Raw genomic sequence first — 23,425 nt, 5'->3', positions numbered from 1 at the left:
CAGGCCTGTAGTTCCCCGGATCCTCCCTCCGACCCTTCTTGTAGATGGGTATAACATCAGCCAGCCTCCAGTCAAGTAGAAGAGGGTTGTATGATGATCAGTTTTGTATCTGAAGTGATGATAGTGGTATCAGCCTGACCTTGAAGGTGCAGCATGGAGGTGTGAAGGTACAGATTTTGTTTAAAAAGGAACGAAATGGGTCCATTTGCAAAAATGTCAGATAGCTGAGACAAAAGATAGATAAGTCCCAAATAAGAAAACATTTCAAATTGATAGGAGAGGAGCAGACGGGGGAATGAAAGAAAAAACCCAGAACCTTGCGGTAGAAGTTTTATCAAGTTGTGGAATGGAGCACTCATTAATGATGCTTAGATTTTTTTTCTATGAAGTTTCTCTACTTAAATTGTTCTTATCACTATATTGAATAAATCATTGTTGCCACTGCATAAAAGTGAAATTAAATTATGTGCTGGAATGCCATCACAGAAATGTCTTTGTGTATCTCCTAGACCATTCAGGGACTTCATGTTTGTAGGGAAGTAACTTATATCTTGGAGTTTGGTTTTGACATCTAGTGTGTTGTTAGTAATAAAGTATGAGCATAATAATCTCTAGCCATCACTGAAAAGCCTGTGTGGAGGGTAGCTTATGGTATGGATCAGCTGATCACTTTATTCCAAGCTCTGTGGATTTTGTTTTGCCATAAAATCCTGCCTTGTTAGTTATCTGTTTATATAATCATCTTAAAATTTTAACAGGGTTAAATATCTTTGGAAGAAGGTAAAAAAAAAGACTGTTGGATTGTTAGACAGTCAGTGTCAAGGGGCTGTGGTAGAGGACATGGACTTTAGTTTGCACCTCTGAATTGTCCATGTTATCTCTGTCCAAAAGTGAGGGAAAGCTGCTGAGAGAGCAGCATTCTAAACTTTCTTCATACAAGAGGAAAAAATCCTATACATATAGTACTGAAGGGGCTGGCTTTCTCCACAAAGCTATCCAAACCTGTAGTCTCCTCCATCCCATAAAAAATCCTGTGGTGTAGCTTTTACCTTTTAGTACTGGCAACGGAAATCACCTGTGTTATCACAATGTGTAATGAAGCATCCTGTTCTTGTTGAACTGTATTGAGTCAGAGCATGAAGAGAGAATCCATAAGGAATTGGAGGTGTGCTTGTTCTTGAAAAAAAAAGTACAGATACTTTCTTTTAACCTGTGTACTGTGAAGTAGACTCTATTCAGAGACTTGTTGAAGTAGTTTTTGTTATGAATTTTCTTAAAGATGATGTTGTCCAGAGAAATACTTTTGCAGTGTTCTGAATACATGGTTGAGTCCTGCAGTGGATGTTTTTAATCACATTGTGCCACTGTTCTTTGGTCTATTTGATCCTTTGCACTGTCTTCATACAGTTTGAACATATACATGATGGAAAATACTGTGTTATGATGATCACAATATTACTGGGTTAGCCATCCTCCCCTTGTTTAAAATAATCATAGAATGGTTTGGAAGGGACCTTAAAGATTATCTACTTCAAAACTATGATATATGATATAATATGATATGATGTGTGATATATATATGATGTGATATAATATGATATGATGTATGATATATATATGATGTGATATAATAGCAGTGTATCCAGTGCATTGCTTAATTTTTATGATCAACACCAATGTTTATATGTGGTGCTAAAAATTTTAAAATAACATTGTGATTGTATAATTGAAAGTGAAGGGATACAAAAGCTGTTTGTGAAACCTCTGGAGAGTACGGTATGGTACATGTCAGAATTCTTCTTTTACTGTGATGTGACTGGGTCTTTTAATGACCGGGTGGTTATTCAGTGTTTTCAGTTCTTAGCCACTGTACAGTTCTAAGTTGTACTTAATAGCCATTTTCAAGACTGCACTGTGTACAAAATAAGACAATTAGATGTTTGGGGTGCTCAATGGCGTATTATTATAGGTTGTTGGGTTGTTTAAGTGAAAAACAAAAAAAACCTTAGGGAGTTGAGTTTACGTTGTCATCCCCTTGAGACAGCTGGAATCTGAGGCGCACAGATGGAAAGATGCACGTGGCCTAAGTGAGAACTGCTGTGGACTTCCAGTAAAGAGGTCCAAGAGATGAGATCAGCGAGCTGCAGCTCTGGAGCTGCCCAGAACCTGGCAGGTTTCCCACCCACCAGCCCGGGCATTATTGTGGTAACTGAATTTCTGCCTGTGTTGAGATGTGAGTCAGGGTGGGCAGAGAAGTCGCCTGGTAGCTGTGATCAGAGGATCGTGTGCTGCCTGGGATGGGCAGTGGTAAAGGAAGCTTTGCTTAGTCCTTGCACTCATGTGGTGGAGCCAGTTGTGGACATATGGACGTTTCAACAACATGTTTTCAAAGCTCTGAAAAGCATCTGCTTTGGATGTGAGAACTGAATTTCTTCTTGAAGGCTTCTCCAGTTTTGGGAAGAACCAGAGGCATATGCTTAACCAGGTGACAATTGCTGCTACCTAGCAACCCTTCCGCTAGAGCTTGAGGGTGCTAAACTCATTCAAATAGAACTTTCTGAGGCTTCGTGTCTGAAACTTAAGTAGAAAGAAAAAAAAGTCAGGTTGAAGCTGACCCATCCTAGAATGGTTAATCCCAAATAGTTGACGTTTACTTTGATTGCAAACAAATGCACATAGTCTTGATGTCACATGGGTCCTACCAGTATTTCCATAGGTGGCACTACGGTCTCCGATGAGGATAGGATCTTAAAACGATACTTACATGCGTGACAGTGGTTTTTTTGGGGAGTCACAAACCTCTTGACTGCAGAGCTCCTGGCAAATTCATTTTTTTGGCAGCTGTCTGTTCCGCTTCCATAGGATCTGGAGGCGAGTGGCAGGCGGCACAGGGCAAGCCTCCCATCAGAGCAGCTGGTCTGAGGTGGTGGCACTGGCCTGGGCTGGGGTTAGGGGAAGATTAGGGCTAGAGGGTTAGGGGTAGGGTTAGGGTTATTAGGGAATTACATTGTGCGGGGGCTTGGGGGCTAGGTTAGGGGTAAGGTGTACAAGTTTGGAAATCTTAGAATGGTTTGGGTTGGAGGGGACCTTAAAGACCATCCAGTTCCAACCCCGCTGCTATGGGCAGGGGCACCTCCCACCGGACCAGGCTGCCCAGGGCGCCATCCAACCCTGGCCTCGAGCTTCTCCCGGGCTGGAGCAGCCGCAGCTCCCCGGGCGGCCCGTGCCAGCCCCTCACCCCGCTCAGGCCCGGGGAACCTCCCCGTCCAGGCGGATGGAGTGCCGCTGGCTGGGGCTGGTAATTAATGGATGTTAAAATAATGAGGGAAATTTAAATACGATTTTTCAAAGTCTATTTGGAGGCCATTAGAGGCAGGGCGCTAAAAAATAAACGCCAGGTCCGCGCGGTGCTGTCCCCGCCCCACGCGTGGGTTCGGGCTGGGAATGGAAAGCAGCGACCGAACGCTCGCTTCTTTGTGACAGGAACGCTCGCCAGAGCCATATTTTTCAGGGTTTGGCTGGTTCCCGAGGGTGTCCCCCGGCGCTCGGGTGACCCGCGGGGACGCCGCTCCCCTCCCTAGACACCCCCCCCCCCCCCCCCGCGCCGTTTCGGGCGTTTCCCCTCGGACCCGCGCTCCCCCCCCGCCCCCGCCGCGGTGGGACCGGCCCGGCGGCCGCGCCGAGCCCCCTCCCCGCTCCCCCCCCCTTCTCCCCCCGCGGCCCGCAGTGGTTCGTCCCGGCGGCGCGCGCGCGGTCACGTGTTCGGCGCGGCGCCCGCAGCGCGGCTGGGGCGGCCCCGGCAGAGCAGCGGCCTCTCCGCCACAAAAGGGCTCGGGCAGCGCGGGGGCCGCGGGCGCCGGGGCGGCGAACGCTGTCTGATTTTTCCAGGGATCAAGCAGAAGACCGAGCCGCTGATGTCAGTTAACTCCGAGAAGTCGTCCTCGTCAGAAAGGTAGAGCGGGGCCGCCCCTGGGCGCGGGGCCTCGGGCGGGACGAGCCGCGGTGCCTCAGAGCCGCGTTTCGCCCCCGGCAGCCGCTTCGTTCGCGAGGAACCGAACGCGCGTTTGAAACAACCTCTCGGTGATGGTTTCGTTGATTTTAAACGGTCGCTTAAATGCTCCTTTAAAATCGGTGCAGCTGTGCGCAGATCCGTTTTGCTTGCGACTGAATTTTAAGAAATATTTTTATTCTCTGAATTGCTCGCATCCAGAGCGACGTCATGTAATTCAAAAAATATTTACAGTATTGATTTCTGCTGTATTTCCACCATCTCGATGTTCTATTTTTCAATTTCAATACTAGACGTGGACAAAAAAAATTAATTTTAAGCCCTCGAACTGTGCGTTTAGCTGAGATTATTATCTAAACCGTGTTTTAATGCGTTTATTCTAAAGTACGATTTATTGAATGCCTCACGTCTGTAGAGGGATGCGGTGATGTACTGCAAGCTGTCTTAAGGCTAAAAAGCATCTTTCAAAATGAACGAGTGCTGTGTGGCATACGTGGTTCTTGAAACCGCTCACTTTGCTTTTTTTTATTTGATTTATGAGTGTATTTGTGTGAGAAACATAGAAGCAAACTGCATTGCCTTTCCCCAAGCTGTAGTATAACAAAATATCAGCAACGAGAGATGCAGAAAATGGTGGGGGGGAATGGGCTGTTAAGTCACCTTTCCAAAATGGAGAAATATAAGAAGGGCTTTGAGAGATCAATTATTTATTTATTTATTCGAAATTTAAGAATCATGGAAGAAAACATTAATGTTTATTTGGTTACCTCTATCCCACCCTGTTACCTAAAATTTTAGAATACAAGACTAATAAAATGATGGTGATAAAAGGTCGATGGGGTGAAAATAGTAAAGGAAACAGGTGTTAACTTGATTTTTGGAAAGGCTTTTATTGTGGGGGAATTCATTATATAATGTAGATATTTTATCAGTACTAATTTCATGCAGCACCCTAAAACCGATCAGCCTGTTTTTGAACTAAACGTGCTCATAAATGTAATGGTAGTCCTAGATGAATATGTCCCTGTAAAGCATTATAGCCCATAATTAGAATAGGTTGCATTTGTCTAAGATCCAATGAAATGCCATTCATTTAAAAGTAAGATTTTTTTTTTTCACATTAAAATGTGAACCTTATACGTGCACGTAGATTTCTTTTGAGGATTTAAATATGTGGTATTGTTCACCAGTAAATTGATTTGACATATCAGCAGCACAATTTGCATGATTATTTTTTAATTTAAAACAACTTTATAAATTATCTGAGATTATTTTTTTTTTAAATAACCACATTCTTTTCACCTATCTAAAAATAGACTGAATTTTTTGCAAGCTGTTATGAAACAGTGCTGTCTATCCTATTAGCTGCCAGTTCCTTCCAAGGCCCTTTCAAAATGACTATATAAGATTTTTTTAAGAAAATGAAACAGTGTTGAGCGTCTGAACTGGAAAACTGTCCTCAGTCTGCTGTGTAGTGAAATTGCAGTGTATGTTCATACCCTACAGATGTGAAAACACACATGTTTTTGACCAACACAGAAAGGGAATTCATACTTGCATATTTTTTTATCAGCTCTTGCCCTTGCTCCTCATACTTGGACTTTTTGAGAAGCTTGAATTTTCCGGCTGGAAATGCTGGGTGGAAGATCTGAAAGAGTCCATGGCTTGCTTCTTGTTTTCCACACTAGCAGAGGCTGCTAGACTGTGCTTGCCTTGAGGGAGGGGAGGGGAGATACTCTGTGCATTTACAGAAATCGATGAAATGAGGATAGGGAAGGAATGAGAGAGAAGCCCATCATTTGCCTCTGTCTTTGTTTTTACAAGAGTTTAGTGTTTGTAGGTTTTCCTGCTCACTTGGCAATTTCTAGTTGTTATTCTATCCTAGAGCAAAAAAAAAAAATTATGAGAAGGAAGCTGGAATATAATGGATGGTTTGGCTGTTATGGAAGCTCGGCATGTTAGAAATCCTGCAGCATTGTCTTAGGGTAGTAGGTTGCAGTGTTTCTAAGAGGCTTTTAGGAGGCATTAGGAAGAAAGTGAGATGAATCCTTTCATTGAGGATCCTCCAAGATGTTAACGATATTAAGGCCTTGAAAAGTAGACTAGTACAAACCCGAGACATTTTTTGTAGTGGCATTCATCCTTCCTTTCCCTGCACCTATCCCCTTGAAAAAGTGTAACTGCAGATGGGCGGGGGAGATAAAATAACTGTGTTTTGGTGTGCTTTGAGATATTTTGTTAAGCAGATAGCATCTATAAATCCTAAATTTTCAAGTAGTTAATGCTGCCTGTGTATGTGTTAGCAGCCTGTGGCAAAGTCTTCATTCCTTCTTGATAAGGTAACTGGGGTAACTATGGATGCGCGTGTCCACGCGGACAGTTACAGAGAATCAGGTAACTTACTCTAACTTGTTAAACTGAATTGATTTGTTTGGATGTCTGAGCTTTAACTACAAGGTGGAAATGCTTTTGTCCAGCTTGCAGCGTGCCACACACCTGTTTTCTTGAGCTAATAACAGTGACTTAACTGACATGTGCCCCAGGTTTCAGTGGAGGCTGGGTGAGGTTACTTGCCCAAGCCTTGCAAATACCATGAGAAAGCAAGTAGCAACAGCCAGACAGAGGAGGATGGTCTTTCAAGAATCCTTCAAGAAAGCAGAAGCAGTTTGCTTTGTTATGAGTTATCTTTTTTTTTGTTGTGCAATATAATCAACCCTCTGAGCTGAACGTGCTTTTTTTTGTTGTTGCTGTTTTTTCACTCTTTAAGGTCTTGTTGAACTCCTTGCAAGTTTCTGTTTCATTTTGAGAAAAGTCAGTTCTTCCATCTGGATCGATTTATACTCTTCAGACTGCACACCCAATCTATATATATATATTTTTTAATATACTTTAAGAAAAAGAACTCTTTTAGGTTATTTTTGGGTTTTTTTTGTTCTGATTTTGGTTTCTAAATTTGTTGGAGCAATGCAATTTGACCACAGGGTATTTGCTGGCAGAGGTTATTAGCAAGGCTGATATGTCTGAAGTGTCTGACCTCTTTTCCTGTCTTTCTGCAAAGGCTGCATGTGCACATTTCTTTAAAATGAACTTCTGCTTCATCGTTTTTTAAAAAATTAATAGCAGCCAGCCATGAGACTTAACATAGAGAACTGATGTGTAGCTAATTTCATTTTCATGAATTTGAGGGGGTTTATAAATAGCAATAAAGGGAAGAAGGTATTTTCAAATGACAGTAGGACAGCAAAGTCTTTGTGTTATTCAGTGTGTAGAAGTATTTGGAATGGGGTGGTGCAGGCAAGGTTTAAGGATTAGTATGTTGGGTTCGTTTAAATTTATTTTTTTCCAGCCCTGGGCTATGTGTACCTCTCTCTTTGTAATTTATCTTCACAGAGCAAATGAATGCATTTTTCAGTGCTTTTATGTGGTTTCTTCATCAGGTCATCCCAAGAACGCAGTCAGGGATAAAGTAAAGAAGGAAGAGATCTTAAATAATGAGGAGGAAGAAAAAAGATGGAAACTGAGTACTATCTGCTTCCGTTTCTAAGAAGAAACCTAATGTTAGTTGGTATAAGAGGGATTGTGAAATGGGTTGTAATGCTGAAGGATTCCTGCAGGTTTAGGAACATGTAGGATTTTTTTTTGTTCTGTTTTTTGTGTATGTTTTTTAAAACTTAATTAAATTGTGGATGCAGAAGCGTCACATGTAATAAAGAACAGAAATAAAATGCATGTTTAGAAGAACCATCAACTCACAACATTCAGTATGAGCTGACATTGCTGTGTGTCAGATAAATATTTTGGAGCCATTATTAGATAATAGGGCATTGTAAGAGAATAGTTCTATTGTTATTTAACAAACATTGAAGCAAAAAGAAAAACCAACCAGATAAATGCAACTATTTAATCAGTTCCACTAACTTTCAAACACATTTTTAAAATACCATCTTTTCTTTAGCTGTCTTCCCTCTTTAATTTTGGGGTTTTTTAAGTGTAAAAGAAATATTACCTAACTCCCATTTCAGGGCAGTTCAGATCTATTTTTAACAGTCATACAGCTTTAATTTTTCATTTTTTAAAAAAAATATGTGATAACAATGAGCAGTGTACATTTTCCCCGTTTTTGTTTTCAGAATTGCAAGCTAATACTGTTATTTGTTGTGTTTTATCTCAGAATTAGGGAGGACATCATCCTATCTTAATGTAGGCCCTGAGTTGTTTATTCAGGGAGGCCCTTCATTCCACCACCAAACTGTATAGGGTGTCTGTGCCTTTATGGCTCTCCTGGACTAGATAATTAATTTTACATTACTAAAATAGGACCAAACCATATTCTATGTTTTGTTTATTTTTTCACATTAAAGGTTTTACAGGCTCATTCTTTTAATGTGCGAGTGTTTTAAGTGAAGTATGAAAGAGATGTGGAGAGAAGGGATGCTGTAACTTGCTGTTGTGCTTGTGTAGGAAAAAGGCAATAGTGTAGTAGCAGCAGCCACTCATGGAGCCGCTTTTTCTCTCTAGGTGGTATTTTTAGGGGACGCTGCACTCTTTTTAGAGGTGGTAGTGACTATATCAGTTCATCAATAGGCTTTGAAAAGATATAGTATTAGAACTGTATTTTGTTTTTCAGTGGTAGACTGTTTATTTCTGTGTCTGTCTGGAATTTCTGCTTTACATTAAGAAAATAATTTATTTTGATATTCAGTCACAAGTGAAACGTATCATTTTTATCCCTACTATTCAGGTGATTTTCTGTTATTTGTGAGATATTTATATCAGGAAGGTTTCTAGTATACCCTCTGAAAACACAGATGCCTCTTTTGGGCACTTACCGTTGGAACTAAATTGAGTGAATTTTGGAAAAGGGAGAGGTTTATGATGCTGGCAGGTTGTATGAGATTTTCCCACATGAATACTGTTTACTGCAAACTAATTGAACCTTTTGTATTACAAATTTTGTGTGTTTCATAACTTGAAACTTCTTGCCTAATCACTGTCTTAATCATGACTTCACCAAAACGTCCACTTCAGGCCCCTAGAGAAGTGGTGAGGGAACGTTACCTGAGAGGTTGTGTAAAACAGCGTGTACCTATGGCACGTGACTGCATTTCTGTTGACCTTGTGCTGTGTTACGAGATCAATTCATTTGTGGTTTTCTGCATCTTCTCATTATATACTCACAAATGAATAATGAAGTGTTTAGATGTTCGTATATTTCAGTAGATTTACTGTGAATGGGATGTGTGTACTTTCATTGATCCACAGTTGATGTGGCTACCAAGAGGCACTAAGCAACAGGTTAAGCAAATGTATGCCAATTGAAGCATTCCATTTTGTTGTGTATTTTTTGTATTATAAGCATATTATCAGGAAATTGTGGCATCTCTCAGCTTGTGAGTTGCTGTGGATCCTGCCATACAGTTCGGAGGATATCCATCAGTCTGTTACATTGAAAACAAATACGAAAGTCATCTCATTTAGGACATCTACCAAAGTGACGTTGCTGATTGTCACAAGATGGGTAGTGAAGTACTATTTCCTTTGCTTTGCTCTTTTTCTCTGTTTTTATTCTTTAAATTATGAAACAATTGTGTTATTTATGAAACAGATGTGTGCGCCTCCAAGTTCTGCCTGTTATACAAGGTCTGACAAAAAAAAAAACCAACAAAGAAAGACTGTGCCTGTGCCTTTTTTTTTTTTAAATTTAACAAATTAAGAAAATCAGCTACAATCACCTTCAGAAACAGTTCCCTTCTGAGCTGACGCACAGCTGCACATGATGCTGCCAACATTCAAAGGGATTCCTCAGATCATTTTCTGAAAGACTGTTGAGGATCTGTCGTTTTTGCTTTCACATCTTCTGCAGACAAAAAATGGGTTCCTTTGACTGCTGGCTTGATCTTTGGGAAGAGGGAGCCAAGTCTGGCAAGTAGGGTGGGTGCTGAAGCACAGTGGTGTTTTTAATAGCTAAGAACTGCTTCACAAAGTGTTGTGGACTGGTGCATTGTCTTGATGCTAACTCGCTGTTCACTCTTGCACACCAACATTTTCCAATTGTGGGTAAGAAAATGTCTCTATTTGAACACGCGTCCACTTGTATTGAATGCAGTGATTCAGTTGAGCCTTGTTTCACTGTGACAGGTTAGAACGTGTTCTATAACCATGTCTTTGTCTCTCCTCTCCCACTCTCCGTTCCTGAGCTATAGCGTTAGTCTTGTTTTTTTTGTATCAGACTTTCTCTATGCTACAAATGAAGGAGTGCCAGTTCCGTATGAGAGTGTCTACACATCTTTCCTCTTCTGATTATAGCCTTAGGTCAGTTGGACCGGTTGATTTCTTTTCTTCCATGACTGGGCAATGATCAGTAGCGGAATCGCATCCGACATAGGTGTTCTGTTTATGAAATTTCAGCCACTGTGTTTGATAGGGTGTTCAGAAGGTGCTTTAAATAACCTCTCCATATTGATAAAAGTGTCCTAATTCTAACTTTATCTTATTGTCTGCTAAAACAGCAAATGACTGTAAATTGATGATACCCTCATTTGCTGAAAGCTGTGTTTTCTGTTCTTGAAAGCTTGTGAAACGTCTGTCTTAGTATTGTGCTGGTTAATCTTGAAGACATGTTTTCCTAAACCTGAAGCAGCATAATTCTGTGGAAGGGAGGAGAATTTCTCAAAGCTAATTCGTATTTGGCAAAATGTCACTGGGGTGACATGAAACGTTTTAAGAATTCACTGCTTTGTTTTCATGAAGAGACGTCGTATTCCCAGATCTACTGGGATGTTCACAGCCTTCCTAAGAACACGAGGTCTTGTCCTTGCTTTTGTTGCTTGGTACTACTGTGCATGAGGATAGAGGAGTGTATTGTATTTTTTTTTTTTTGAGGCAAAGAAGGCCATATTAGTGCAGAAACTGCTCTTAAGCTATGTGTTTGTTCTGTGTTGTCAAAGCTTAAATATTAGCAGTAGTTCTGGCAGGAACTGGGGGAATTGTTCTTGTCATTAGTACTCCTGTAAAGAGACACTGTTACTTATTTTTGTAACCACTGTATCAGAATATCCAGCAGTGGTTTCTTTGTGGAGGTGGAAAAGGGGTCTGAAATTCCTGTGGGTTTCAGTGGGCGCTGTTCTGTTCTGTATCCAGCGTCAGGAGCTGCAGGTTCTCCTCTGTTGTGTTCAGCTGCTGTGGCCACTGTCCACAGAAGCGTTCAGTTGCTGCCATGCCTGCATACCAAACATGTGTATCAACCTCTGTTTATTCCATGCCATGAACGAGAATGGAAGATGTTTAGAGTTAGTTCTGTTCTTTGTCAGTCCTTCTATAAAAGGATTACCTTGCCAAAGGAGACCACATGTGGTGGTTTCCTTAGAGTGCTGCTCTGTCATCCCCACTATGACAGCATAAAGCTTTTCTGACAGCTGTTATTGCGTATGTGACAGGAACTAGGAACTTCCGCTGCTGCTTAGTCTTAGCAGTGAGAAGTGTCTGATTTGAGAAGACTGTAACATGGCTTTGGACCAAAGCTTCCATAGGAGAAATGTAAACTGTGATAAGCCACAGTGATTCTGAAGTACTTTTTCACCAACTATCATGTTTCATTCTATTGTATTATGTATAATATTACAAATAGTCTTTATATAGTTAGTTCCAAGTCTCACTTTGCTTGTTCTTGGGTAATAACGTTTCAGAGTATGAGTCTAGAAAGCTAAAAAACCAAGATACAGCCTTCCTTGAAATGCTTATGTTTCACAACAGGAGTGAAAGAATTCAGAACTTACGAAGAAGTTATTGTTGATCAAGGAAAAGTGTTCCTCTTCCTCACAAGAACTCTTGATATCAATGGGTGGGTTACTGAGACGATGAATTTGCACAGACCGTGCTCCCTGGGTGCCTGGGCTGTAGCGTGCTGCCAGAGGACATGTGATTTTCTATGGAGACCACTAGTATTTAAAGGTGTTCTTGCTCTTTATGGAAATGTGTTCTTGAGTTTCCCCAAGTCAAACTTATTAAATATGTTCCTGTAATTTAATTTACATCTATTTTGTTTCATCTGTATTTTTGCTTTATTTGTTTTACCTTTCTGTTCTGCTGGTGTAGAATTGAGTCTTGATTTGAAAAGAAGACGTGTAAGAAAGATCCGGTCGAGATTCCTTTCAAATGTGTTTAGCACGTAGGAATTTCACAACCTATTAAAAGAACAAGAGGACATCCAATTGAAGCAAAATGGTGCCCGAGACTGTTAATTTTTTTTTTTTCTGTCATTTAAATACACAGTGGTTTACAAAATGCCTTATAAAACTGAATGGAGTGCATTCCAGTAGATGCCAGGACAGCTTAAGCGGGCATAGACCATCCCAAACTTGAATCAAAGGCAGATTTATACAGTTCATCTTCAAAGTGTTACTGGTAGCTTTACTAAAGAACTTGCTAATGATGTGTCTCCTTTTAGCTGTGCCAGTTGTTAGAGGTAGCCAAACGCAGCAGATTTTGGGTCCCAGGGTGTCCCTTCTGTCCCAGCTAAATAGGTGAGTGCGAGTCTACTGCAGTTCTGTGTCCCCAGGGCCAGCTGGCAGTGAGACTGAGCACTTATTCCCGATGAGTGTGCGTGCATGCACACATGCTCACGTACAGCAAATGTGTACAGAGCTGGCCACAAAAATCAACAGCGACTCAAACCAGTGCTTTTATTAGCACCCACGTAAATATACATGGAGCACTTGAGAACTGCACAAACAGCCTAGTCCTGTTCCTTCTTCCCAGCTCCTCAGTAGTGCAGTTTTCACACTAACTCATGCACTTGCTATATGGGTCTCTCAGTAGCTGGTTTTAAATGGTCTATGTAGTTGTTGTCCCCTTTCTGTTGACCCGTGAGCCCCTGAGGTTTGTGTTCACTCAGGCTGCTGGTGCTTGAATCTCTTAGAATCATAGAATGGTTAGGGTTGGAAGGGACCTTAAAGATCATCTAGTTCCAACCCCCTTGCCATGGGCAGGGACATCCCACTAGATCAGGTTACCCAAGACCCCAGCCAACCTGGCCTTAAAAACCTCCAGGGATGGGGCATCTACAGCTTCCCTTGGCAACCTGCTCCAGTGTCTCACCACTCTCATGGTGAAGAAATTCTTCCTAATGTCTAAATCTGCCCCTCTCCAGTTTATACCCATTCCCCTTCATCCTGTCACCACAAGCCTTTATGAATAGTCCCTCTCCAGCTTCTTGTGGGCTTCTTTCAGGTACTGGAAGGTTGCTCTAAGATCTCATCGGAGCCTTCTCTTCTCCAGGCGGAACAAGCCCAACTCTCTCAGCCTGTCCTCACATGGAAGGTGCTCCATCTTATCTTCTTGCTGGCCAGTCTGGTGTGAAGTTGGCCTGAGTTCACGTATACACATGTAGAATAGGAATTGCATCCATAAGGACAACAGAAAGAGGGTTTAATGACTATAGGATAGGCTGCTGTGATCAAGGGCAGAGCTCAGTCAGACAAGTGCACTGACCAGGCACTTGTCTGTGCTTGACCTGCCATATTTATCCTCTTTCCCTGCTGTTTTTTTCCCATATCCACCTTTATTCCTGTCTTTTTCTGCTTCTAGTGCCTTCCCCTACACATTTCACAATGCCTTGCATGTTCTTAAAATCCCACATAAGTTGTATACAATTGCAAAATGTTTTCTCTGTGCATCCCATTATAAGCCCTGTTGTACCCGTTATGACAATCACCTTTAGTTTTCTAGGTGTTTCTAGGAAGAGAATTGCCTCCTTGACTCACCTTGGTGGGTTTTACACTGGGGGAGCGTAGTCTGATTGATGGTCTGGGGAATAGCTAAGTCAGGTGCTTCATTTCCACTGATCATGTTGTTACGGTTTCTCTACCTGTTGTGTTTCTGCTGATCCTTGATCCATTTCTATTACGATTAGCCTTTAATCAGATAACCTGCTACTGGTCTCCCAAGGGCCTCGTAGCATCAGTCAGAACTGGATGTAGGTCTGTTTGGATATTTGGCCATCTGACATGAGCAACCAAAAGATTGAGGTCAGCTGCAGATGCAAAACACAATTTCTTTACTGCTACTTCTCAATTGCATGGTAATTCACTATTGCAGAGTTTGGTCTGCTGTTTATTTTATAGACCTGTATTTCTGGAAAGGAAAAGTGAGGTATCTTCTTACAACGTGTTAAATATACGCTGTGCTTTGGACTTAACGCCTGCTGGCTGTTTGGCTGATACATCTAAGGAAGGCAAAGCACAGTGATGAACGCAAGCAAGTAGTGCTACTTACACTGCTGAACTTATCCTCTTGTTGCAAAACCCATCTGAGGCAAGATAGCACAGGGTTACATAATAATAGTAAGGAGTTCTGGAGCATAAACCAATTCGGACTAAACATCCTCCCTCTGTGTGTTCTGATCTGATAATAGCAAACAAAAAGTATTTCTTGGACTAGTTGAAAAAGGCAAAAAGCAATCATATATCCTGGTTTAGAAGAGGAGTAATGTCTCCAAGGTGGACAGGAGGGCCAGTTGTTCATTTGACCTGCTAGCCTCAAGAGATCGCTCAGTTCCTTTGCAAGGCAGCTGAGCATGCAAAAAATACAGACCCACAACTTATGTTAGCCAATATTTGGCTATCGGACATGTGTATTCAGAAAACCTGGCATGTATTATTTCTGCTATAAGAGCCCAAGAGCGAGCTAATATGTGTGGGTTTGCCAAGTTGCCTCTCTCAGGAGGAGAAATAGATTGTGGTTTGAAGGTTGTGAGATTTTTGTGTGTGTGTATGTGGAGTCCTGTTTATTTACAAAGAATGTAAACAGAGCTCTGTTGGCTTGAACAGAGTGGAAACAATGTGCAACAAGCAACTACTTTTCTGATGGTTTTGAGTCTGCCTGCCTAACAAGTACTGTACTAAAAAATCCCCCAAAATTGAATAACCACCAGGCACAATAATCACAGGCACGGCATTTTTTTGGTGTTTTTTTTTTTCTGCGTAAAACACAGAGGCAGAGAAAAATGCAACAGTCCTTGCCAACTCCTTAAATTTTATAATTGATATTTATAGAATTTTGAATTCTTCACACACGTTGCAGTCTGACTGGGTTTGATGTGTCAGTGCTTTGGACAGTTTTCTTTTGGTTTGTGTGGGTTTTTTTTGTTTGGTTTTTTTTAACAGCTGTTGTGTAGAAGACCTAATGGTCCTTCTTTTACTGAGAGTAAAAGAGGATATTCAGCCCATCCATCAGCCTTGATTGCAGCCAAATACAGAATTCTTTAGAGAGGAGCTTGATCGCAGCTGGTTTTTTTTATTATTATTATTTGGTATAATGATGCCATAATTAAAATATAACTGCCAGAAAAAGGCTTGATGCATTTTATAATACCTTTACTTATTTTCTTGGTTCTATGGTTGGTTCCCAGGTCACATTGCCTGACTTCCGAAGACTCCTGCCCTTTACTGCAAGTAGCTCTAGTTGGACCTTCCCCCTGGACAGGTGTGAGCTGCTTTAGGATCTGTCTTCCCAGGCTTCTGCCAGCTCATCGCTGGATTTTTCTAGGGCAAGAGTGTTTAGATCTAGTCCATCCTGTTCTGTGTGGGGTTTTTTTGGTGTTTGTGGTTTTTTGTTTTTTTCTTTCCTTCTGAGTGATTGCTGCTGTCTATAGAAAGCCTAGCTCTAGGTTATCCTACGATGCTTGATCACCCAGCTAAATTGGTCCAATTCTGTACGAGTCAGAAGGAGCTGACAACAATGTTGCCTCTCTTAACTCCTGACAGTTTCTGAAACTTGCTGCTTCCTGGCTATCTGAACTGAACAACTAGCAGTTAATTTGTGTACCATTGGCCACAAAAAGTAATCAATTAATTGATTCAATTACACTCAATTGCAGTGGAGTTTTACGTGCAAATAATACAATAGGAGGGTTTTCCCTAAGCTTTCTCTTCACCCACCCCACCCCAGTCCTCCTTCTTGTCTCTCTTTTTGTTTAGGTACCATCTGCTCACAGTCCTCTGTCATCTGTTTGCTTTGTAATCTGATGTCTTTGGGTTTGTGCTGGTTATTTGAAAAAGTTATTTTAAGTACTGATGCACTGAAAGAGATATGGATTATGGGAACTGTAAGTTCAAGACATGAAAATATGGTAGAACTTCACTGCTTCTGGCTGAGTTCACAAGAGAAGTAATAGGATTTATTGTGATGTAGAAAAAAATGGTCCAGTATAAACTGAAGGACAAAAATGTTAGGGGCTTAAGTTATATTTAACATTGATTAAACAATGACAGTGTCTTTTGTTTATCTTGACTTTTGCAAAACTTTGGGCACTGTCTGCGTTACATCTTGATTGACAAACTGAGGAAGTCTGTGCTAGATAAGTAGACAGTGAAGTGGATTGGAAGTTGGCTAAACTGTTTGGGTTAAAGGGCTGTAGTCAGAAGCACAAAGCCCAGCTGGAGCCAGTACTGCTTGATATCTTCATTCACCAAGCTGGTGGAACAGAGTTTGCACATGATACAAAACTGGGAGGGGCGATGGATGCACCAGAGACTTGCGCTGCCTTTCAGAGAGACCTCGATAAGCTATAGAAATGGGCTCACATAAGCCTCCTGAATTTCTGCACAAGGAAATGCCAGGTCCTGCAGCTGGGTGGGAAAACCCTTATGCACCAGTAAATTCTGGGGGCCAAGCAGCTGGAAAGCAGCTTTGGTGGAAAGGACATGGTAGACAATGCATTGAACAAGAGCTAGCAAAGCTTCACACGAAGTGTTGCTGGCAAGTCAAGGGAGGTGATCCTTCCCCTTTGGTCGGCCCTGGTGAGACACCGGAGTGCTGTGTCCGTTGCTGGGCTCCCCAGTACAAGAGAGCTCTGGAAGGATCTACTGGAGCAGGTCCACTGAAGGGGCCACAAGACGAAGGGCTTGGAGCCCCTGTCATACAAGGAGACTTGTATGGTTACAGTAACTGGGGCTTCACTAGCTTTACAAGAGCAATTCTTTGTCTTTTTTCCTCTAGCTCTTTCTAGAATTCACTTCAGTATTTGATGTTTAGCTTTTTTGTATCTACGGAAGGGATTGAATCTCAGATCTGTAGGCAGACGTGTTACGATGGACCTAAGACAAAGGTAGTTAGTAAGGGAGATATTTGTTGATCATCATCTGTCCTGGATATTTCAACAATGTATGCTATTTCTGATACGTTGAGGTATTCATAGTTAATTATGGTTTTCACCTATTAAATGTTGAAATCTAAAACAAGATTTGAGTTGGGAGAGAGGTGGTTCATTTATTTATTTATTTATTGTGAAGTTATGGCTTTAATTGTGACAGGGAAAGCTTTTTACCAAGTTATATTAATGATGTGATAATTAAACTCCAACACGTGTCTGATAAATTTTTTATGCCAAGTAATACAGAAACTTCCCCTTTTCTTGGGCAGTCTCATCTTTATTCACTGGTAACAAACCCGTCATTTTACTTTCTGTGGAAACTGCTATGAGATAATAACTGTAAGTGCTTCTTCATAATTAAATACTTAGAATGTTATTTTTACCCGTGACTTGTATCTTGTAAGATTCTTCCAGCCCATCTTAGAATGGGAAATTAAAGGGAAAAGTGGAACGCTTAGCTTATCATAGAATCACCAGGTTGGAAAAGACCCACCGGATCATTGAGTTCCACCATCGAGTAGCTCATTGATAGTTTGGCACTGAAAACTTTTTCTTAAAAAGAAAAGAATATGGAATATATACTTTTAAGTGTTCTGTATTAAAAGAAAATGAGAGCTGTTGTATTTTAATGCAAATAGAGATGGTAAATACTAATTCTGAGTGTAGCTGTTAGTGTGGGTGCTGGTGCACAAGGACTTACTTGTAAAATATAGTGTACTACATTTTTCTTAGGATAGAGGAGGGAGCTGGCCTCTTCTGCCAACTGACAGGGGAGAGGGCAAGAGGGAATGGCCTCAAGCTCTGCCAGGGGAGGTTCAGGCTTGACATAAGGAAAAAATTCTTCACTGAAAGGGTCATTAGGCGATGGAACGATCTGCCCAGGGAGGTGGTTGGCTCGCCTTCCCTGGAGGTGTTAAAGTTGTGGGTGGATGAGGTCCTGAGGGGCATGGTTTAGAGATTGGTGGGAATAGTTGGACTCGATGATCCGGTGGGCCTCTTCCAACCTGGTGATTCTATGATTCTATAATAATTAGTGGGCTGCAGCTGATTTTATACAAATGTAAACATTAGTGATTTATACTGTGCACACTGCAAGCATTTGGAACTGTCAACTGGAATGTTGTCTCCTTCCATTTTAGCCCCACCTGTGTGTATTTTGTAATCAGTTTCTTGCACTGATGGACAGGAGGATCACAAGCTACTGAACATAATCTTATGTTGTAGCTTTTCAAGTGGCGCTGGTAGCACACTATATGACCCAGAGTTGGTAGACAATCAAGAAACTAAATAATTCTTGCTAAGTAAAAGTGATTTTTTTGGAAGTGGAATTATACAGATTTCTTAGAGAAAGATATCAACAGGATTTTCATATGCAGAGTGTTGGCAGAGTTCAGTCACAGACTGCTGTGGGGGATTGTGAGGAGTATTTATTATTTTCACTGTAACAAACTTAATATTGTTTAAAAATAGCATTGAGATGGTAAACTAGAAGTTATGTTCTGTAGCGTGGCTTTGCGCTGAGGTTTCCTCTAAAGCCATATGTAAATGGATCATGGTAAGTGTATTAATTGATACATCTAATTGTAATCTTTCTTTTTTTTTTTCTTTTCCCCCAAGCAGTCTTGTCCTTTTTTAACCAAGTCTTCTTTAGCTGGAAATCAAAGTTTTGTATTGTAACACGTCAGTGAAGATTGAAAATCTTAGTTTCTACTCTTTTTTTTTTTGGCATGTTTATTACTGTTGATAGCATTCAATCCTGTAATTTCTTGGTAATGCAAAAATCAGTTGTGGTGTTATTTCACTGCATGCAGTAGAAATTGCTAGAACTTCAGTGGAATACAGAGTGGCTTGTGCCAGATTGGGGGATTTAAATTGCTGTGGTGTAGAGGTGTGGGTGATGTTGACACAGTATGGTGATTTGTTCGGAGTGAATCACTAACTGGATAGGAAGGTGAAAACCTGAGTTTGTAAGTCAGCTTCTCTTTTGTGTGTTGGTTTGACTTCAAAATACAAAGAGAAAAGGCAATTACTGGAAATCACTAAATGCATTATTTATGTTAAGGGGCTCAAAATGTTATGAAATACAAGGAAGAGAGAATAATACTTCTGCTATTGTGATAAATATAGCGTTTGTTGCTATCTTTTTTCTTAATTTTATGAGCTTCACGTTAGGTGTTTGGCCAACGTGTCTAGATATTGCTAATTGCTGCTCCAGTGTTGCTGACAGGACTAGCTTAATTTTTCCAAAATCTCTTGAATATACTGTGTTTTTTCCTTAAGTCATATTTTGCATTGCTTGGGGTTTCTTTTTTATCTTGTGAGTTTTGGGTTGTTTTGGGGGGTTTTGTTGTTTTTTCAAACAGTTTTGGTCAGTCACGCAGTGTTGTGTCGGTATACTTAAGAACCATTCAAGCTCACTTTGAGCTGGAATCCATAAATATAATTAAGATAATGGTTGTGTTATGATGTAGTTAGGTTTGTTAACAATATAAACACAAAAGGGACGTGTTTTATTCACACGAAATGCTAGCATCTCTTTGATTATATGATTGTGATCTGTCTGTTTAATAGTGTTCTTTCAAGTGATATGATTTTTCTTAAAGACTGGGATTCTCAGTGTGAAAGATGCGCATATGATTTCTTTCCAAGAAAGATGACTAGTGGAAAGACACGAGAGATGTACAATCTGAAGAGAAGGATTTTTTTTTTTTCCCAGTTTTTGCTTTTTAGAATGAATGAGACTTCAGTTTTGAGAAATCATGTTTAATGATTTCCTCTAAAGCGTAAATATAAAAGCACATGTAAATGCAATATATCTTTAAAAATGTGTTACATACTTAACTTAGTTGAGTATTTCTTGCCTTTTTTTGACAGAAGAAGCTGAATTTAAAAATTCACTTGGGCTTCTCTTGCAATTAAGACTTGAGCAGTCTGAACACTTCAGCGTTGTTTGTTGATTTTGTTATGGTAGTCCCCTCTGTTGCTGTACCTTTTGTTTGCAAACGTTAAAGCATTGGCTAGAAGAAACAGATACTGACTGAGGCTGGCAAAACTCTGCTTTCGATGAGCTGTATTAGTTTGTACCCACACTGGCTGTAAATACCTGTCTCCATCTTGTACTCCTGTTTCTGGCTTACTTTTACCTAGGTTGATGATTGTAGCATTCTTGCCTGAGGAAAGCTTGATGTATCTCCCTCCAGGACTCATCAGTGATTGTGTTTGAATTGTCTTTAGGGTTTTAGGCAGAGCACCCGAAGCCATTACTCTCCCTCAGGGTCTGATTGTGCTGTCTCTGAAATGATGCCAGCCTAGGACAGTCAAAGCAGAAGGCCTGTGTTTGATTATCAAACACTCTTGTACTCAGACTGCTTTAACTTCAAGGCGATTTTGTTCTTTCTTGCAGCCAGTTTCAGTTTTATTTCTCCATATTATGTGTGAGGTTATGGACCAGAGAGTGACTAATGCAGGGTTGTCATGATTTTTTATTGTTTTTCCACACACTTTGATTTACCTTTTATTGTAACTTGTGCTTTCTTGGATTTTTTTTATATTTAAATGGGAAATAACAATTGTTCTCAAGCTTTTAGCAGATGCTCGCTGTGTGAGTCTGCATGGCTGTAAGGAGCTGAGCAGGGGAGTGTGAGAGGTGCTCAGTTAATGTGGCAGTGCTGCTGCTGCTGTCCTGCTTGGGTCTACGTATCTTATTAGGGAATCAGTCTCTGGTAGAACCTGGATTAAAGATGGATTCATTCTGAGTGTAGTACTAGTTGAGCATGTCCCTTTTCTGTTCCCTTTTGTACAGAATGGCTGATTTCTGGCACAGAAACAAGTATCTAGAGCGCTGCTGATACCTTACACTCTGCCAGCTGTCTCCTAGTTGGATAGTTCCTGGATTTCCAGCTGGCAAATTCTGTAACAGGATTTCGGTGCTAGTGACATGACAAGCTTACCCCTGTTCCTTATGCTTCTCATGGAACTACAGGGCATAAATACCTCTTGTGCATGGTTCTGCGAGCAAGGCTGATCTCAGCCTAACAGTTGCAGCTCAAATGAGTGGTCTTCCAGTCTTCTTCTCCCCTCTGCTCTCCCAGGGTTTCCGCCTCAGTTAGCCGAGGGCATCAGGTAAGTGCCAGAGCCTGAATGCTGGATGGAAGAATAGGATGTGTGAGTGGGATAGTGATTGCACATACCATAAGCTATCAATGTGTTTGTTGCTTTTTGTTTTTTTTTCTAGCATAATGTTGATGTTTAGGCTTTAAAGTTCACCTTTAAAAAGTTCACCTAGGATTACCTTGTGCTTTTTCTAAATCAGTCTTCAGTGTTGCTTTGTGGACTTCTTTATTGTAGTCCCCACTCTTCTAGCTGAAGTTCGTAAACATTAAAGCATTAGCTAAAAGAAAATATTGCAGTTCGAATTTTAGAATTTTAACAGAAATGCTAGCAAAAAAAGAATATGTTGATCTAGGTGAATGCTCATTTATTTTATACAGTAAGAATATCTTACAGTATATTTAGTAATCAAATGCCTAATAGAGTTAATGCATAATTCCACATAACTGGGTGATTTACTAATTCTTCTGATGCCTAGATGCTATGTAGGCAGACATTTATTTTATTTTAATGTTTAGATAGCGAGATTTTCAGACTAGGGTACTGCTTGAGAATTTTGGATTTAATGTACGTTAAAATTAAAAAATAGTAAGAAAAAGTCAACAAGTATTCTTGGGTGTATGGTTCCCGCTCAAAAATCACAAAGTCAGTCACTATTTGGAGGAAGAAGAGCTTACCTACAAATCACAGACTTGTTTGCTTGTGCAGAACTTTTATCACCCAACTCCTTCCAGTTTGGATGAAAGTTGAGACTTCTGGGGTTTTTTTTGCTGGATCCTACGTGTCTGATAGGAACATCATAAACATGATATTTTACCACCTCTCTCCAAAAGTGGTGGATAGCTGGCTGTGTTTGCATTTTGACAGTTTATTTTTACAGTCTCTCTTCAGCATTAATTATTCTTAATTTCTTCTATTTCTCAGTTCAACAACAACAATTCATCTCTGTTGTATAAGACATTTAATTTCTTGTCTCGGGAGTTCTTACTCCTGAGTGTACCAGTGGAACTGGTAGGCTTTTAAAAACATTCTTTTGGTTTGACAAAGTTTTGAGAATATAGGCATGAATATTTTAAAAACTGTGTAAGATGCAACTGTGCCATCAGTATTTGGGTGCATGTTGCGTATTTCAGGAACAGTGATTATAATCCTCCAGAGACAGAGGAGGGACTTAATTCTTAAAAGGGTAAAGGGGAGGAAGGCTGATGTTAACATACATGGACACATTTTGGCTATGAAAGTCAAGTGAGATTTCCACTGGTATTTAGTTTAGCTGTAGGTTAGTTGCTAGTGTAGCATTTTGAGCTGTGAAGATAGCATGTAGAGCACACCTTCTGTAGTGCTTTGCCTCTCTATTTCCAAAAATGAAAATATTAGAGTCATAGAATCATAGAATAACCAGGTTGGAAGAGACCCACCAGATCATCGAGTCCAACCATTCCTACCAAACACTAAGCCATGCCCCTTAGCACCTCGTCCACCCGTGCCTAAGGGGCATGGTTTAATATTGCTAAAGCAAGGCATTGGCAGTCCTGTTCGAATATCAAGTAATGTTGTATTTGGTCTGACATCCTCCTTAGTGTATTATATGTCGCAACAAATGGTTATTTGTGGAATGAGAAAAGGTGTTCTAGTCTGTAATCAGTACTAAAGCTTTTTACATAAGCCAGAGTGGAAAATTCTTCTAAATGCTACTGCTAGGTGAACAGTGATATTTTAAGAAAAGTTTTCTGAATTGAAAGAAAAAAACCCACCGCTAAAAAAAGTCCTAGAAAATTATCTTATATGTATGTTTGCCCATTTCAGTCATCTGGGTACATCGCCTGAGAGCTGGGGATCTGAATGCCATCAGAAACCCGTTTGAAACATGAGAGCAGTCATTATAGCCCATAATAATTGTTTCAAGTTCACTGTGTCCAAAACAGGTTGTGTTTTTGTTGCAGGAAAGATTTAAACTTTAAAGTTAGAACAGTACATAGCTAGATTGCGGCAATATGAAAAGACATTTGATCTAAGGCTCAGTAACCCCAAGAGGCAGGGTTGCCTTGTTGATAGTCGTGTTGGGAGGCAGAAAAAGAGTATTTACAATTCAGCAAGCCTTTGACAAGGTGACTTAGGGAGGGTGATGAAATTTGCTCTCTCTGGAACAGTTCATA

The 23,425-nt window shown here is 40.6% G+C and overlaps 1 protein-coding gene across 4 annotated transcripts in view; it reads left to right on the top strand.

The window, feature by feature from the left end:
• The window catches only part of SRPK2 (SRSF protein kinase 2), a 141,308-nt gene that overhangs the window by 46,201 nt on the left and 71,682 nt on the right, over positions 1-23,425 (top strand). The window contains exon 1 of one of the 4 annotated variants that reach the window (XM_069883441.1): positions 3,782-3,952. The exons of the other annotated variants lie outside the window; for them this stretch is intronic. Within the exon in view, the coding sequence (XP_069739542.1) occupies positions 3,915-3,952 (38 nt within the window). The 5' untranslated portion in view covers positions 3,782-3,914. Of the gene's footprint in view, positions 1-3,781; positions 3,953-23,425 lie in introns of those variants that run through there. 4 annotated transcript variants of the gene reach the window in all.

Source organism: Phaenicophaeus curvirostris, chromosome 1 (assembly GCF_032191515.1).
Source record: "Phaenicophaeus curvirostris isolate KB17595 chromosome 1, BPBGC_Pcur_1.0, whole genome shotgun sequence".
NCBI classification, from domain to species: Eukaryota; Metazoa; Chordata; class Aves; order Cuculiformes; family Cuculidae; genus Phaenicophaeus; species Phaenicophaeus curvirostris.
Note: the sequence above shows the minus strand (reverse complement) of the source record. Positions and strands in the feature narration are given on the sequence as shown.